The sequence below is a fragment of the Trichosurus vulpecula genome, chromosome 5 (assembly GCF_011100635.1).
Source record: "Trichosurus vulpecula isolate mTriVul1 chromosome 5, mTriVul1.pri, whole genome shotgun sequence".
Lineage (NCBI taxonomy): Eukaryota > Metazoa > Chordata > Mammalia > Diprotodontia > Phalangeridae > Trichosurus > Trichosurus vulpecula.
The window spans coordinates 48,739,508-48,754,253 of NC_050577.1; the positions used below are offsets into that span (position 1 = coordinate 48,739,508).

The following is a 14,746-nucleotide window of genomic DNA, read 5'->3' on the forward strand; positions in this document are numbered from 1 at the left end:
AAAGGGAGAGGGCTAGGAAACTGCTGTTTTGCTCATTTATCAATCTCTGCATTAAAAGTGTAAATGAGGGACAGCTAGGTGGCGCAGTGAGTAGAGCACCAGCCCTGGAGTCAGGAAGACCTGAGTTCAAATCCTGCCTCAGACACTTGACACACTAGCTGTGTGACCTTGGGGAAGTCACTTAACCCCAATTGCCCCACCTTTCCCCCCTCCCCCAAAAATGTAAATGAAATACATAATAGCTTTGAAAAATATATTTTAATCCAAAAGTTTTAGGCATTGGTATATCTGAATTATTTACAATGGTATTTACAATGACTCACAACTATGTAGAAGACATAAATAGAGTGCTAAAATACAATGAATTTTAAGACAATTACAGTCAGTTGTACCAGACACAAAACAAAGTGTGTACAGGAAAGGGATAAGAGATGATGTTAAAACTTTTATATTTTAAAACCAGGGGGATGAAATGTCACTCACAGTTTTTGCCTAACAAGTAGGTGGATTCAATCAGAGCCAAAGGAAAGGCCGTTGTAGGCAGGCAAACGCAGGCCCCCACCTCTGACTGCTTCACATCCTGGGGCTGAGCTCACTCCACTCTACACATTCACGAGAAATGTTTCTAAGATCCTTTTTTTTTTTTAAAAGGATTATGATTTGGTCATGCGGTACACTGATAGCCTTTAGTCTGATCTGGTAACGAGCAGCAGTTTTGAACAAACTGAAGAGGTAGGGAATGTGGTCACCCTTTAAAAATGTTTCTCAGTAAGAGAAACTACCATGAACAACTAGCCAACTTAACCACTCCTGTGGCACTTTAAGGACTATCCAGGGTTGCCTGGAATAAGCAAAGAAAGGCATCGGCTCAAACTTTGTTGGAAAGCTTTCATAAAGATATCTGGTGTGTCAAGACTACTCCCCCAACGTCTTTCTAGCTACCATATTAGTTAAAGGTCATAATTACAATTCAGTAATACATATTCAATGTATGTCACGGTCAGATTTCCAAGTGAGTCTTACAAAATGTTTATAGTTTTCTATTTGTTTTTATGACATACTGGTCAAATTAAGACTATGACTGGGGTCTAAGGACTGAGAATTAACTAAGTAATACTTTGGGATGGGAAGCTAGCACCTGCATCATCACACTGATGACAGGAATCTATCCTGTGAGAAGCAGGGGCCACCTCCATCAGAAGCTTCCTCTACTGCAGGAGAACCTAGCTCAGCACAAGAGACACCCATCCTATCCTACCCTAGCCTATATAGGTACTTCTTCAGAATAATTCTAAAAAAAAGGCTGATTAAAAATGAGCGAAGAAAAAGCTAACTATGTCCAAGAAGATACTATCTGCCCATTTGGTAATAATGAAAGGTTTTTTAAAAAGTTATTTCTTCAACTAGCCATCAATGTAAGTACGCCGCAGGACATCCTGTAATGGTGTGCATAGTGGACAGAGGAAAACGGAGTCTTAAAAAGCCATCCCAGACTACAAGTTGTTGGCAACTGTTTCCTTAATGGTTATTGCAGGAGTAGGCCCAACATGAGTCCATATGTACCCTTTCTCTGGTCTAGTGGGAACAGTGGGGAATGGGGAGGATCGAGACTTGAAATATTCTGAAGGTGCATGACAAACAAATTCCAAATATTCCATCTTCCTTGGGAGATCTTCTTCTGGTCCTGTAAGAACCAGAGAAAGTTACACTTACAAAGAGATGATAGGAGGTCACTCTAGCAATCAAAAATCCTAGTTCCTAGCTTACTGCAGCTGATAGAGAAACCAGTCAAGCATCCCTTCAAAAGGCCCCAAGGTGTATGTGGGAGCCATTCTGGGAGAGAGGGAACAGAGAGGGAACAATGAAAAAGAAATGCAGGCTAAATTCCTCTCACACAAGAGGAGGCAGCAGTCAGTTTAATGAATGTGAGGGACCCTAAAAAGTAGTATCCTTGTGGATCTTTCATGGATTGTGCTGAAAATCTTCTCTATATTAAGCACTTTGGAAAATATAAAAGCGCAACTCATGTTACTTGGAGAAATCTCATACACACCTGTGTTTTAAACACTGTAGCTACTGTGCAACTAAATACTTAACTTCTCTTCATGTGGATCAGACTTTCATACTCTTTTGTGCCTAATGGGGGTACAGTTGTCAGCTTGACAAAGTTTTAACAACACGACCCAGCTGAACCACATTTGGATCGAGTTCAGTAACCTGTGCCATTGACAGACTCACCTATAATATAAGATGCTGGATCAAACTGATCTTTGGGACTGGCCATTGTGGGGATGAGCCATGTTAGTGCCGCGCTCTTCTCGCAGTACTGGTCCTGGATAAAGCCCCTTATCTGAGCATAGTATGTTTTTCCATCTTGTTCATCAACTACAGAAACAACATCTCCAATTTGATAATACACTCCCTGGAAAGATCACATGGATAATCCTATTAAAACTTAATAGAACAGAGCTCTGACTTCAATGGTGAGAAGCTAGTGGCTGTCTTCAAATATCTGAAGGGCCTGCTTGTAGAAGCAGGCAAAGAAGGCCCATTTTGACTTGATGTAAGGACAAACATTTCTTAGTGACGGCTCTGGAGGCAGAGGAATTCTACCCTTTGCTGGACATTTTCCAGGAGGGTATGTGGTGGCAGTTGACCGAAGTCCTGGTCATGTACCTGATGGACTCAGATGACCTTGTAAGTCTCTCTTAACTGTGAGATAATGCAAACCTATTTATGGTTGGTCAACAGGGATGTGTTGGTACAAAGTGTTGCCCTCAAAGTAGGAAGACTCCAATGGCTAAGATGATACCACTATCAACAAGAACTTGCATTGCAGAGTGTCTCTTCATTTTCAAAGTGCTTTCCTGCATTTTACTTTGTGTCATAATTGCACTGTATCATAATCCCTGTTTGGGCAGAGGAAAACTATGCACCTCAAGCTCTAAGGCTCCCAAATGGTCCATGACAGCTGAGGCAGAAGGTCACCATTCTGGAGACAAGTGGTGGTGCAGTGGATAGAGCACTGGGTCTAGAGTCAGGAAGACCTGAGTTCAAACCCAGCCTCAGAAACTTGCTAGATGTGTGACCCTGCACAAGTCAGTCTCTGTCCATAGGAATCAGGGAGTCGACAAACTAGCCTGAGTGAGCAGGGGCTACTCTGACGGCCCCCCTTCATCTTATCTGTGGCAGCTGAGCTCATCTGTACAATGGGACAATCCCAGCACCTGTCTCCCAGGTGAGGTGAGGATCAAAGGGGATCCCAGCTGTGAATGTTCAGCACAGGGCCCGGGATGGAGCGGGTGTAGCATGTGTCACATTATTTGTATTACTATATTGGTGTAAAACAATTTATAGATAATATTATGTACTAAATGTTAATACTTATATATGCACGTACATATGTACACACACCAGGACATATCATATGTGCACATATACATGTTATACACATACGGCATGCATGTGTACACTTATCTATCCATGTATACACACAGACACATACATATACACATACTATCTCTGGTCACTGTCTCCGTTTTTGTGGATGATGCAGCATCCTAACATGGGAGGAGTGCCCTGTGCCCCTCTGGACTGACTGATACTTCCTTTGCTCCTTCTCCTATATGTCATCATTTTTCCGTATTATATCTGCTCCAGTCTTGAAATACACACTTTCATTTTTAAGTCAACACCCATATGTCTCCTAGAGTTTAAAAATATGTCCCCATATCTAAGCCTTCTCAGAAAACTTCTCTCCTGCTCCCCCTCAACACTAGGTCTGGGGAAGGGTCCCCTGAAATCAGAATCACCTTTTTAGTGAAGGGAACATTACATCATGGAGATATTTTATAAAAGAAAAAAAAGATTATTCCAGCTTCAAACAGCTTACGATGCAGATCTGGATGATACAGCAGTCTCAGTAACACATTAAACAAAAGAGTGAAGTCTTCATATAGAAAGAATTCATGTTTACCTTGTGAAATATTGATTCTGCAGTAATGATGGTGGAAACTGCTTCAGGAGCTTTGATGGGCTAAAAAAAAAAAGCAAAACATCACCTTTTTTAGAGAGGTGCTGGTGATATTTTTTGCTGGAGTTCTGGTAGAGCTATAAGGTAGAGAAGGAACCTATTCCCCCCTCAGATGTACACTTGCTGTGCCGCACTTACTGTGGCAGGCGCTGCCTCACTTAATCCTCACAACCACCTTGGGAGTGAGGTGCTAGTATGAACCCCATTTGATGCAGACGGAGATGAAGAGACTTGCCTCACAACTCCTAAGTATTTAGGTCCCATTTGCACTCAGGTCTTCCTGCCTCTGGGTCCCCTATGTGGTCTTACCTGGCAAGTATTCTTCTTGTCATTTATTGAGACAAGTTCTTAATAAGTGAGTGGTTGTTTTTTAAAGGAAAAAGATGTTGTTCATGAACACAGCAAGCAGAAGACAACTTGTAAAAGGGCAAAAGCCAAGTAAAACAGTTTCTCACTACATTTTGCAACTCCTGGTCAGTAAAAAGCAAAATCCAGCTACTGGCAAGGAAAAGACTGTGCTTAATCAGCTTAACTCTGGGAAACAAGATAGCGTTTTCCTACCTTTATTAGCAAGCTGCATCTGCTCTCTGCCTGTTCTACCAACCCAGAAGGGAGGCGTTTGTGGTCACTGTTGTTACTAGTTACTGACATACTATAGAAGAAATTCTCATCTATTTAGATGTCATGAATTTGAAACGGGGCTTGAGTTCAAGTCTGTTTGGGGGTTTACTAGGAAAAGAGATAATGTCCGTAGGAACCAGTGAGTCAACTAACTAGACTGAGTGGGGGGGTGCCCTACCCTGAGGGCCCCCCTTCATCTTATCCGTGGCAGCTGAGCTCATCTGTACAATGACAATCCCAGCACCTGCCTCCCGGGGCGGGGGTGGGGGGTGGGGGTGGGGTTGGGAATCAAAGGGGATCCCAGCTGTGAATGCTCAGCACAGGGCCCGGGACGAGCTGGCGGAGCGTGTGTCACGTTATTTGTATTACTATATTGGTGTAAACAATTTATAGACAATATTATGTACTAAATGTTATTACTGACACATGCATGTACATATGTACACACACTAGGACATATGTGCGCGCGTATACACGTTATACACATCTGGCATGCATCTGTACACTTATCTATCCATGTATACACACACAGACACAGATACACATACTCTATCTGGATACGCATATCACAACCGTAGACACGCATGCGTACATATACAGGCAAGCAGACATACATACGCCCACACACATCTGCATACACACAGACACAGTACACACATCTACACACCTCAGAAGCTTCCCACCCGCGGCTCGCCCCTCCCCCCCCCCCCGCCTCGCCCCTCCCCCGGCCCGGCGGCAGGACTCACGTTCTTCAGCTTGAAGATGTGCCTGCGGCCCTTGCCCTTGGTGGACACCTTCTTCTCGGCCGCCGGGGCCGACTTGTACTTGGTGTTGCGGAGGCGCGCCGAGCGCCGGTGAATCTCCTGCTTGCTCTGCCGCGGACACATCAAGGAGCCGGCGCGAGCGGCCGCCGTCAACGGGTGGGGCTGGGGGGGCCCGGCGCAGGGCCGCGCCTCGGATCGCCCGCCCGGGCCCCACCCCCAGAGCCGCGCCCAGGCCCCGGCCCCGCCCCCCGCTCACCTGCTTGCCGCTCCCGCCGCCGCCATTGCTCTGCTGCGAGGCCGCTGCCGAGGTGCCGGCGAAGCCCGATCCCGGCCCGCCGTGGCCGCCGCCGGGCGCGCCTCCGCCGCCCGCCGTGCCCGCCCCCGCGCCGGGCGCGCCCCCGCCGCCCGCTATGCCCCCGGCCCCGCCCGCCGTGCCCGCGCCCGCGCCCCCGGCGGCCCCGCCGCGACCCGTGCAGTGGTTGCAGAGGATCTCGCCCTGCGCGCCCTTCTTCCACATGGACGACGACGTGGTCCGGCACACGCTGCACGTGGGCTTCAGGCCCAGCGGCATGGCGGCCGGCGGCGCGGGCGGCCCCCGGGGCCTCAGCGACACGGGAATCGCGACCGTGGGGCCGACGCGCTCGCCGCCGCTGTAGCCTCGGCCCGCGCCCCCCGCGCCGCTGGCCGGGAGGAAGCGGGGAAGGAGCGGAGGCGCCCGGGAGGCTTGGCGTTCTGGGGCCGCGGTGGCGGGCGGGCGCCCCCTGCCGGCCGGAGGACCCGCTCGCCTGCGCCTCCCTCCCTGCCTGGCCCGCCCCCTTCGGGAACGCGAGCTGTCCCTGAGACCTAGCGGTGCCGGGTAGAAGGAGCACTGGCTGTGGAGCCGAAGGACCCGGGTTCAAATCTCCGCCCTGTCCGCTTTTTATCTCTAGAGCTTGGACAGGTTTCCCTTCCAGGGTCCAAGATTCCCCGCCGGTGAGAGGAAGGGGCAGGCCCGGCCGGCCTCCAATCTCCCCCCAGCTCCTCTCCTAGTGAATGAGTGTGAAGCGCACCCTGGTCCGGCGTCCTACAACCGCCCGTGTGCCTCAGCTAGCACCCCCCCCGCCGCCCTCAGCGCGCCTCCCGCCTCAGTTTCCTCATCCGTTCAGGGGGGTCAGACTAGACAGGGCCTCGGGAGCTCCTCCCAGCTCTGCCTCTGAGAGTGAAAAAGCGGTCAAGTTACGGGTGACGGCGTGCGGGCTGCCCCGTTCAGCACGTGTGTTCGCCTCGGGCTTCGGAGAAGGGGCTGGACCCGATGGCCCTAAGGGGTCTCCCCGCAGGACCGAAGGAAGGACCGCTTACTGGTGCTACTACGTTCCAGTCCAGTGACATTTACAAAACAATCCGTGAATCGGTGCGTATTCCCCGCGCACCTGCTCTGTACCCGGCGCTGCGCTAGGTGCTGGGAGCTGGCATAAAACACTCACACAGGGGGCCGACACCCCAGCGAGGGAGAAGCCAGGACGTGCCTATTTACAGCTAAATACGGTGCAGTTGGAGAAGGGGGGCCGGGCTCTGGAAAGTCTCCATGGAGAAGTTGGTGTTTAAGGGGTTTCCTGAAGGAGCGGACGCCAGGTATGAGGAACAGACAGGTCAGTCTGGCTGGAAAAGGGCAGGTGGGAGCCAAATTGTGAATGAAGGGCTCAAAAAGCTCAATAACCTTATCCCAAAGGCTACAGGACGCCCCTGGAATTGATCGATCCGGTAGTCTGATGCGATAATCCAGTAGGAGGTGATAAAAGCCTGAATGAAGAGGATGCATAGAGAAGAAAAGTGGATATGAGATGTGTGGGGTGGAGGAGAATGAGGAGTTCAGATTCCTACTGAGGGTACAAACCTGGATAACCAAGAATGGTGTGACCTCCACAGAAATAAGGAAGCTTGGAAGAGAAGTGGATTTGGGGGAAAGATGAGAGATTCCATTTTGAACATGTTGAGTTTGATATGTTTCTGAGACATACAGTTCGAAATGCAGAGTGTGCCCCTGGTGATGTGGGACTGAAGAACAGGGGAGAGACTTGGGCTAGATATGTAGATTTGTTATTGGCATGGAGGTGATTATTAAACATAGGGAGCTAATGAGATCTCCAAGAGGGTGAGTGGAGAGAGGAGGGAGTCAGGAAGACCTGAGTTCAAACATGGCCTTAGACACTTCCTAGCTGTGTGACCCTGGGCAAGTCACTTTTCCCTGTTTGCCCGTTTCTTATGTGTCAAATGAGCTGGAGAAGGAGATGGCAAACCACTACAGTATCTTTGCCAAGTAAACCTCAAATACGGTCACAAAGAGTTAGACACGCCTGAAAAACAGCTAAACAACAGCTTTTTTGTATTTAAAACTATGTTCTACTTTCTTACATAATGCTGTTTGGCTATTTTGATAAATAGTTTTCTGTAGGAAAGGAAAAGCAATCTGAGATCTCCATCGCAGATCAACTGTGGCCATGGCATGGGAGGAAACCACTGTCTTAAAACTATATGTTTGCTTTGGTTGTTCTCTACAATGCAAATGACTTGACTGGAGTTGAGCCCCTTCGGTGTCCTTGGTGGCAATGAGCTCCTTTATGTTATCTTAATTATTTGTTCAGCTATGGGAAGAAGAATTTGGGAGGCAGGGGGAAGAATTCAGAGGGGAGGAAGAGGAGAGAGAAAGATGATGTTTTGCTATTTTCCTCTGCCTTCCTTGCCTTTCCAAAAGCCAAGTGTTTGTTTTTGTGCAGTATGTGTCTGTGCTGCTGAAAGCTTGAACCTCACACCAAGCATTTTCTAATGAGACAGGCGGTGGTGTTGCCAAGTGGATAGAGCCCTCAAACAACTGGGCTGGAATCAATAAGTATTTATTAAGCACCTACTAGGGGTCCTGTAGGCGCTATGCCAAGGAGGAGGCAACCCCTAGTCTCCAGGAACTTCGATTCTAACAAGATCCGGTCTTGCTTACTTATTTACTAGCTACATAGGTAAGGTAAGATGTAGGGAAGTTACTTTAACCTGGCTGAGTCTCAGTTTCCGTATCTGTAAAAGTGGAAATAATAGCAGCACCTGCTGAGCTAATGCTTGTAAATAATTTGCCAGTCCTAACACTCTCTATAAACATGAACTTTAATGAGTGATTACTTCCCTGCAGCTGTCTAGGCACTCGAGTGTGAGTACAATCTTTATTATTTTTATTTTAGGAGTGAATCTCCCAGTCTCATCCAGGGGCCATTTCTGGGCCCAATCTCAATATTGATTGTCACAGTAGCTTTAACCTGCTCTGTTTCCACCCTGCCACCCCCACCTCCTCACCCCTGACCTGGGCCAGTTAATCAGCTTTAGCCCCACTGTAGCTCAGAACTCTCAAGTTCGATCAGTCCACCAGCCTCAGCTTCCATGGCTTATGTGGGTGGGAAAGAGGCTCCTAAAATCACCGCTGGTTTGGTTTACTTGTCACCTGAGATGTAAAAGGCCCAGCCCTGGGTTGGGTTGGTGTGAGAGGTTTTAGCATAATTACCCCGGCCACTGGGGAAGGCCTTTCTGACCCAGCGTGCTAGTTGTAGTGGTCAGTGCAGAGGTGGAAAAGAGTCAGTTGAGCATCTTCTTAACTTTAGCAATATGTCCTTTTAATCTTTTGTTACTAGTAAAGTGGTGGTTGTTATTATTTAATTTCATTTTATGCTTCGCAGTGCATTTTAACGCCCATCCTGAATCCCTAGACTGCCTTGAGTTAGGCCTAGCCCAGGAGACTTCCATACTTCCAGAGTTCAGTAAGCCTCATGAAATTGAGGTGCCACTGGGGAGCCCTTTGGTGGAGGAACCTGTGGGTTGTTCTCCTGAAGTTAGCTCTGGGTGGAATGCAACATACTGAGGCAAGGAAGGAGGCGGGGGAATCTCAGTTCTAGACTTGATGGTTTGATTTGAGACCACATCACATAAGTTTAAGGGGAGCCAGGTGGCTCAGTGACTAGAGTATCCAGCCTGGAGTCAGGAAGACTCATCTTCCTGAGTTCAAATATGGCCTCAGACACTTAATAGCTGTGTGACCCTGGACGAGTCACTGAACCCTGTTTGCCTCAGTTTCCTCATCTGTAAAAGGCCCTGGAGAAGGAAATGGCAAACCACTGCAGTCAGCCAAAAAAAAAAAACCCAGATGGAGTCACGAAGAGTCAGACATGACTGACATGACTGAACAACAATCAAATTATTTGTCTATCACCTTGTCAAGTTAATTTAGTGAGATTTCACTCAAGTCCTGTTTTTCCTGACACCTTTGGCCATTCCTGAGCTCCCTCCAACTGTCTCCCAACTGTCATTTCTAGAACTTTGTGGCTGAAGGTCCATTTGTCTCTCATCTCCTGGACTCTTCTTGACAGGACCAGGAGCCTCCTCTGCAGATCCAGGGGAAAGCCAGCCACTCTTGTGATTAAGGCATGAGCCCCCTGTGGTTTCACTCATTAGAATCCAATTCAATTACTTGTTTATTGGACCAAACTAAAAGGGATTTTTTTCTCATTATTTTCTAGACAAACACAAATCCCTAGATTGTTGTCTGAGCACTGTTTATGGCTGTTTGGGTATGTCGCATGCCTCCTGATTTTAGCAAAAGAGGAGATAGTTCTGCTTCCCACGACACTGAAAAAAAAAAAAGACTGTTAGCCCACTAATGTTGATAGACTGTGAGCATTCTGCATTAACTTGATCAGCATGGTAGCAGAGAGAGTTCTGGCTATCAAGTCGAGAGGCCCTGGGTTCAAATCCCACTTGGGATTTGGTGGGCCTTGAGCAAGTTGCTGAAGGTCCCTGGACCTCATTGTCTTCATGTAGAAGATGAGGGGGTTGAATTGCGTGTCTTCTGGGGTTCCTTCTAACTAGTTCTACAATCCTGTGAAATCCTGCACTTCAGCCTCATCCATGTGTTGGGAAAGACTGTTTTCATGAATGTTTAGAAAGCTTTAGGCCAGTCAGTAGTGGCAGATACATTGGTACTGTAAAGAAGGAAAGGGATCATGTAAAGGCCAGGCCTGAAAGGTTAACCTTGGGGCTGTAAATTGGAGTTTTACCTTTAGGAAGAGCTTGTCCAAAATGGGTCAGTTGGAACAGCATTGGTTTGGAAGCACATATTTAATGTGATGGCAAATAACCACATAACTAAGGCCTACAAGCATTTTTACAGTTAAATGCACTGATTTTTTTTAAAGTATTTGGTCAGAACTAATTTTGAACCAGCAATATAATTTGCTTTGCCCTAATCATCGTTGTCAAGTTTTAAAACTTTTTAAAAGTTGGCTTTAAGATCGGGGATAGTGAGATTAAAAAATGAAATACATAGACTATTCTAACCATCTCATCTATACACGTAAATGGAGAAGCATCTCTGAGGATGAGAAGGCCTGGGAGGGCTCTCAGTGAGGACCGCCCTAATGAGATCACAGATACATCAAATTATCTAAGTATGTTTGACAGTCACATACACGGGTAACATGGAGTGGAGTGGTCCTTACCTTCAGACTAAGCTTTAGCCTCATTATGTATCTGTCATTATCAGGAATGTTAAGGCCATCTGCAATTTTTCAAATTTATCGCTTTTATAACTTGCTTGTCCATATTTATTAGTATGTTGTCTCCCCCATGAAGCTGGGAGTTCCCTGGGGGCAGGGACCATCTTTTGCCCTTATTTGTAACCCCAGTGCCTGGTGCATAGTAGATCCTTAATAAATGTTTATTGACTTTTAGAGAACTGTGGTGTGATAGAAAGAATTCCAGTCATGGAGCCAGGAAGACCTGGGTTCAGTTCTCCCTCTGACAGTTTTTATCTGCATGACCCTGGGTAAGTCATAGGCTCATAGATGGAAAGCTGGGATAGACCGCCGAGTCCAGCCCCTCACTTTATAGATGAGTTAAGCGACTTGCCCAAGCTCCTTTAGGTAAACTTTAGAGGCAGGACTGAAGCCTTCCTTGGACACAGTTTGACCTTCGCAAGTCCTATAAGCTCCTCCTCTCTAAAATGGGGATGATCATAGCACTGACCTTCCAGGGTTGTTGTGAGGGCACAATGAGATGTTGTGTAAAGCACTTTACATATGATATTATTGTTATCATTCCCAAGTACTCCTGCTCTAGCACCTGGGCTGTCCCAACCTGTGCCCAAGGTAATTCCTTAGGACTTATTTACAGAGCCATCCCCTAGGTGTGATATTAGTGGAGAGTGGTCCCATAGTAGGAAATACCTATACAGCAAAAAAATCACAGACCTTTGGTGACTAGTCTGTGACTCCCCTAAGCACATGGAGGACCACTGGCTTATCTCAGTCATTCTGTAGATCTGTGGAGAGCACCTTCTGTTTGGAAAGCGCCAGAGCAGCCCATGAGACCACGTTAAAGGGCACCTAGACCTAAACACAGTGAGAGAAAATGTTGAGATTGGAAACCAGGATGATTTTATGGGCACTATTAACAATTGTTCTGATTGAATACTCAAGGTGGATGGCGCAGCAACCTGCTAATTATGTGGTCCAGCTGACAAATGACACTGATGAACTAGAAAGCAGCACAGACAAAATGAATCCATTCAGCGACATGACAATCCGTAAAGGTAAGAGAAGAGTTAGCATTAGACAAAAGTTGCCACGTTGGTAGAGAAAGATGTGTATTGTGATGACATGAGATAGACAATTTTGAGTATATAAAATTTAGAAGTTTTTGTGCAAACAAATCTAATGCAGTAAAAATTAGAAGGGAAGCAGGTCACTGGGGAAAAAAAATCTTTGTAACAAATTCCTCTGGTAAGGATCTTATTTCCAAGATATATAAAGAACTGATTCAAATCTATAAGACTGAGAGCCACGCCCCAACCTATGAATGGTCAAAGGATATCAACAGGCAGTTTTCAGAGGAAGAAATTCAAGTTATCAATAGCCGCATAAAAAAAGATTCAAAACACTGTTAGAGAAATGTAAAATTAAAGTAACTTGCAATTTCTACCTCATACCTATCAGAATAGCAAAAAACTAACAAAACAAGAAAATGGCAAATGTTGAAGGGGCTGTGGGAAAACAGGGACGCTGCTGCCCTGATAGAAGGGTGAACTGGTTCCAGGGGTGGGGAACCTGCGGCCTCGAGGCCACATGTGGTCCTCTAGGTCCCCAGGTGAGGCCCTTTGACTGAATCCAAACTTTACAGAACAAATCTCTTGTCAAAGGGCCGCACTTGAGGACCTAGAGGGCCACATGTGGCCTCGAGGCTGCAGGTTCCCCACCCCTGATCCAGCCATTCTGAAAAGCAATTTGGAACTATTCCCAGAAAGTTACCAAACTTTGTATACCCTGTGAGCCAGCTGTACCACCATCAGGCCTATGTTCTCAAAGAAAGAGGAAAAAGATCTTTATGTACAAAAACATTGATAGTAGCTCTTTTTATGGTAGCCCCAAAATGGAAACTAGCAGAGTATCCTCTTATTCAGGTATAGCTAAACAAATTGTGGTGTCTGAATGTAATGGAATATTATTGTGCTATGTATATAATTATGAAATGGACAATTTCAGAAGAAGCTGGAAAGGTCTTTGTGAAATGAGCAGTGAGCAGAACTGAGAAAGCAATTTATACAGTGGTAACATTATAGAGAAAAACAGCTTTGAAAGACTTAGAACTTGGATCAGTGCAATGATCAACCACGAGTCCAAACAACTGAAGATGAAACACACCGCTCACCTCTTGCCAGATCGGTGAGGAAACTACCTGTAAAAAGAGAATATACATTTCTGGGTATGGCCAGCAGAGGGATTGGCTGAACTATGCAGTTATGTATTGAGGGACTGATTTTTGTTTTGGGGTTGTGGTTGGTTTTTTCCAATGGAGAGGAAATAGTGGGAGGTATAGATTAATTAATAAAAAATAAAAATAAACTTTTTTTGAAAAAGAAAATATTGTTTGAGAAGCCTGGTTTTGGTGTCTTGTTCCCTTTGCTTATTTAATCAAAACCCTGCCCAAGGAAATGATATTCCATTCATGAGTACTTTCTTTGTCATTGGTGCTATCGTCTTCCCTGACCCTCTCCTTACTCCCAACCTCCATCACCATCATTATAAGGAGAAACCTTGCAGCAAACTCCATGAGAAAAGGTAGGAGTAGTGGGAAGCAACGGGGTTTACTGATCATCTGTTCTCTTCTATGTCTCAGGCATGGATGAAGTTGAAAGTGGAACTTCTTTCACACCTGGTTATGAGAAACTTTCTTTAGATTGGGATGTGTGTGTGTGTGTATGAGAGAGAGAGAGAGAGATAAATCTGGAATCTCTCAGATTGTGGAGAAAGGGCCCATCTTTCTTATTCTCACCAGCAACAGTTGCTGACAAACTGCCTCCAACCAGTAGATGGACACAGAGCCCTAGGGTTGGCAGCAACACCTCCCCAGATCACCAGACATGCTACCCGCCCAGTCCTTATAGCTATCACCTGTGGAGAAGTGACCAGCCACCACCACCAACTGTCTGCAATCTTCCACCCCCGATGGAAAGGGAGAGAAGAGAGGAAAACAACCCAACCTAGAAGAAGCAGCAAGGCACCCTGAAGGAGAGATAGTGTGTAACAGGCAGGTCAAATCATTACCACCTTGACCACCACCTATCCTCAGACCCTGATGGAGACAACCTATGACCCTGCACACAAAAGCCTTTGGAATAGCAGTGCTGCCAGACCAGTGTCTTCAGCCAGGACATTAAAGAAAAGACATGACCTGTCTGCTTTGTCACTGCTCCTTAGGGCCCACACAAGGCCTTTCCATCCAACGCCTTCCATGTGTGTTGTCTCACCCATTCGAATGTGAGCTCCTTGAGGGCAGGGATCATCTGTTTGTATCCCCAGCACTTAGCATGGGCTTGCCATGTAGTAAGCACTTAATAAATGCTTCATTCATTTAATAAGAAGAAAGTTTCAGAGTTGATTCCTGTTCTAAAGAGGCTTAAGAGTCTCCATGACTTAGACTGGGACTGAGCCTAAAATTCGGCTGTTCGTAACCTTTACTCATTTCTCCTACTTCTCCCGTCTTGGACCAAATGAAACAAGTTAAATCTGTCTTCCATATAACAAACAGCCCTTCATATGCTTGAAAAGTGACTCTTCTCCATTCTTTCAATGGTACACATGTGACATCCTCTCAAGGCTCACCACAATCTGGGTTACTCTCCAGATTATCAGTGTTGAGGTATTTTTTCCCCTAAAATAGAGCCCCCAGAACTGTACACAATATTCCGCATGTAACCTGAGCAGGGCAGAGTGATGGAGACCATTTTTCACATGTGTTGAAGATGTACACACCTTTTTTT

At 46.4% G+C, this 14,746-nt stretch overlaps 2 protein-coding genes across 2 annotated transcripts in view; one reads left to right on the plus strand and one right to left on the minus strand.

The window, feature by feature from the left end:
• Positions 1-239: 239 nt before the first annotated feature.
• On the minus strand, positions 240-6,091 carry GATAD1 (GATA zinc finger domain containing 1). Its single transcript, XM_036761838.1, has 5 exons — positions 5,675-6,091; positions 5,401-5,526; positions 3,977-4,036; positions 2,239-2,422; positions 240-1,684 (listed from the first exon to the last, which is right to left on the minus strand). The coding sequence occupies exons 1-5, from the start codon at positions 5,987-5,989 to the stop codon at positions 1,494-1,496; spliced, it is 876 nt and encodes a 291-aa protein (XP_036617733.1). The 5' UTR covers positions 5,990-6,091; the 3' UTR covers positions 240-1,493.
• A 5,627-nt stretch (positions 6,092-11,718) lies between these two features.
• The window catches only part of LOC118850876 (protein lifeguard 2-like), a 35,434-nt gene continuing 32,406 nt past the window's right edge, over positions 11,719-14,746 (plus strand). The window contains exon 1 of the mRNA XM_036760515.1: positions 11,719-12,019. Within this exon, the coding sequence (XP_036616410.1) occupies positions 11,839-12,019 (181 nt within the window). The 5' untranslated portion in view covers positions 11,719-11,838. The remainder of the gene's footprint in view (positions 12,020-14,746) is intronic.

Excerpts from the sequence above, each read along its gene's own strand:
- GATAD1 (XM_036761838.1), bottom strand. The coding sequence starts at position 5,989 with ATGCCGCTGGGCCTGAAGCCCACGTGCAGCGTGTGCCGGACCACGTCG. Across the intron at positions 5,527-5,674 it reads GCGGCGGGAGCGGCAAGCAG|AGCAAGCAGGAGATTCACCG; the intron begins GTGAGCGGGGGG and ends TGTCCGCGGCAG. Across the intron at positions 1,685-2,238 it reads TCCAGCATCTTATATTATAG|GACCAGAAGAAGATCTCCCA; the intron begins GTGAGTCTGTCA and ends TGGTTCTTACAG.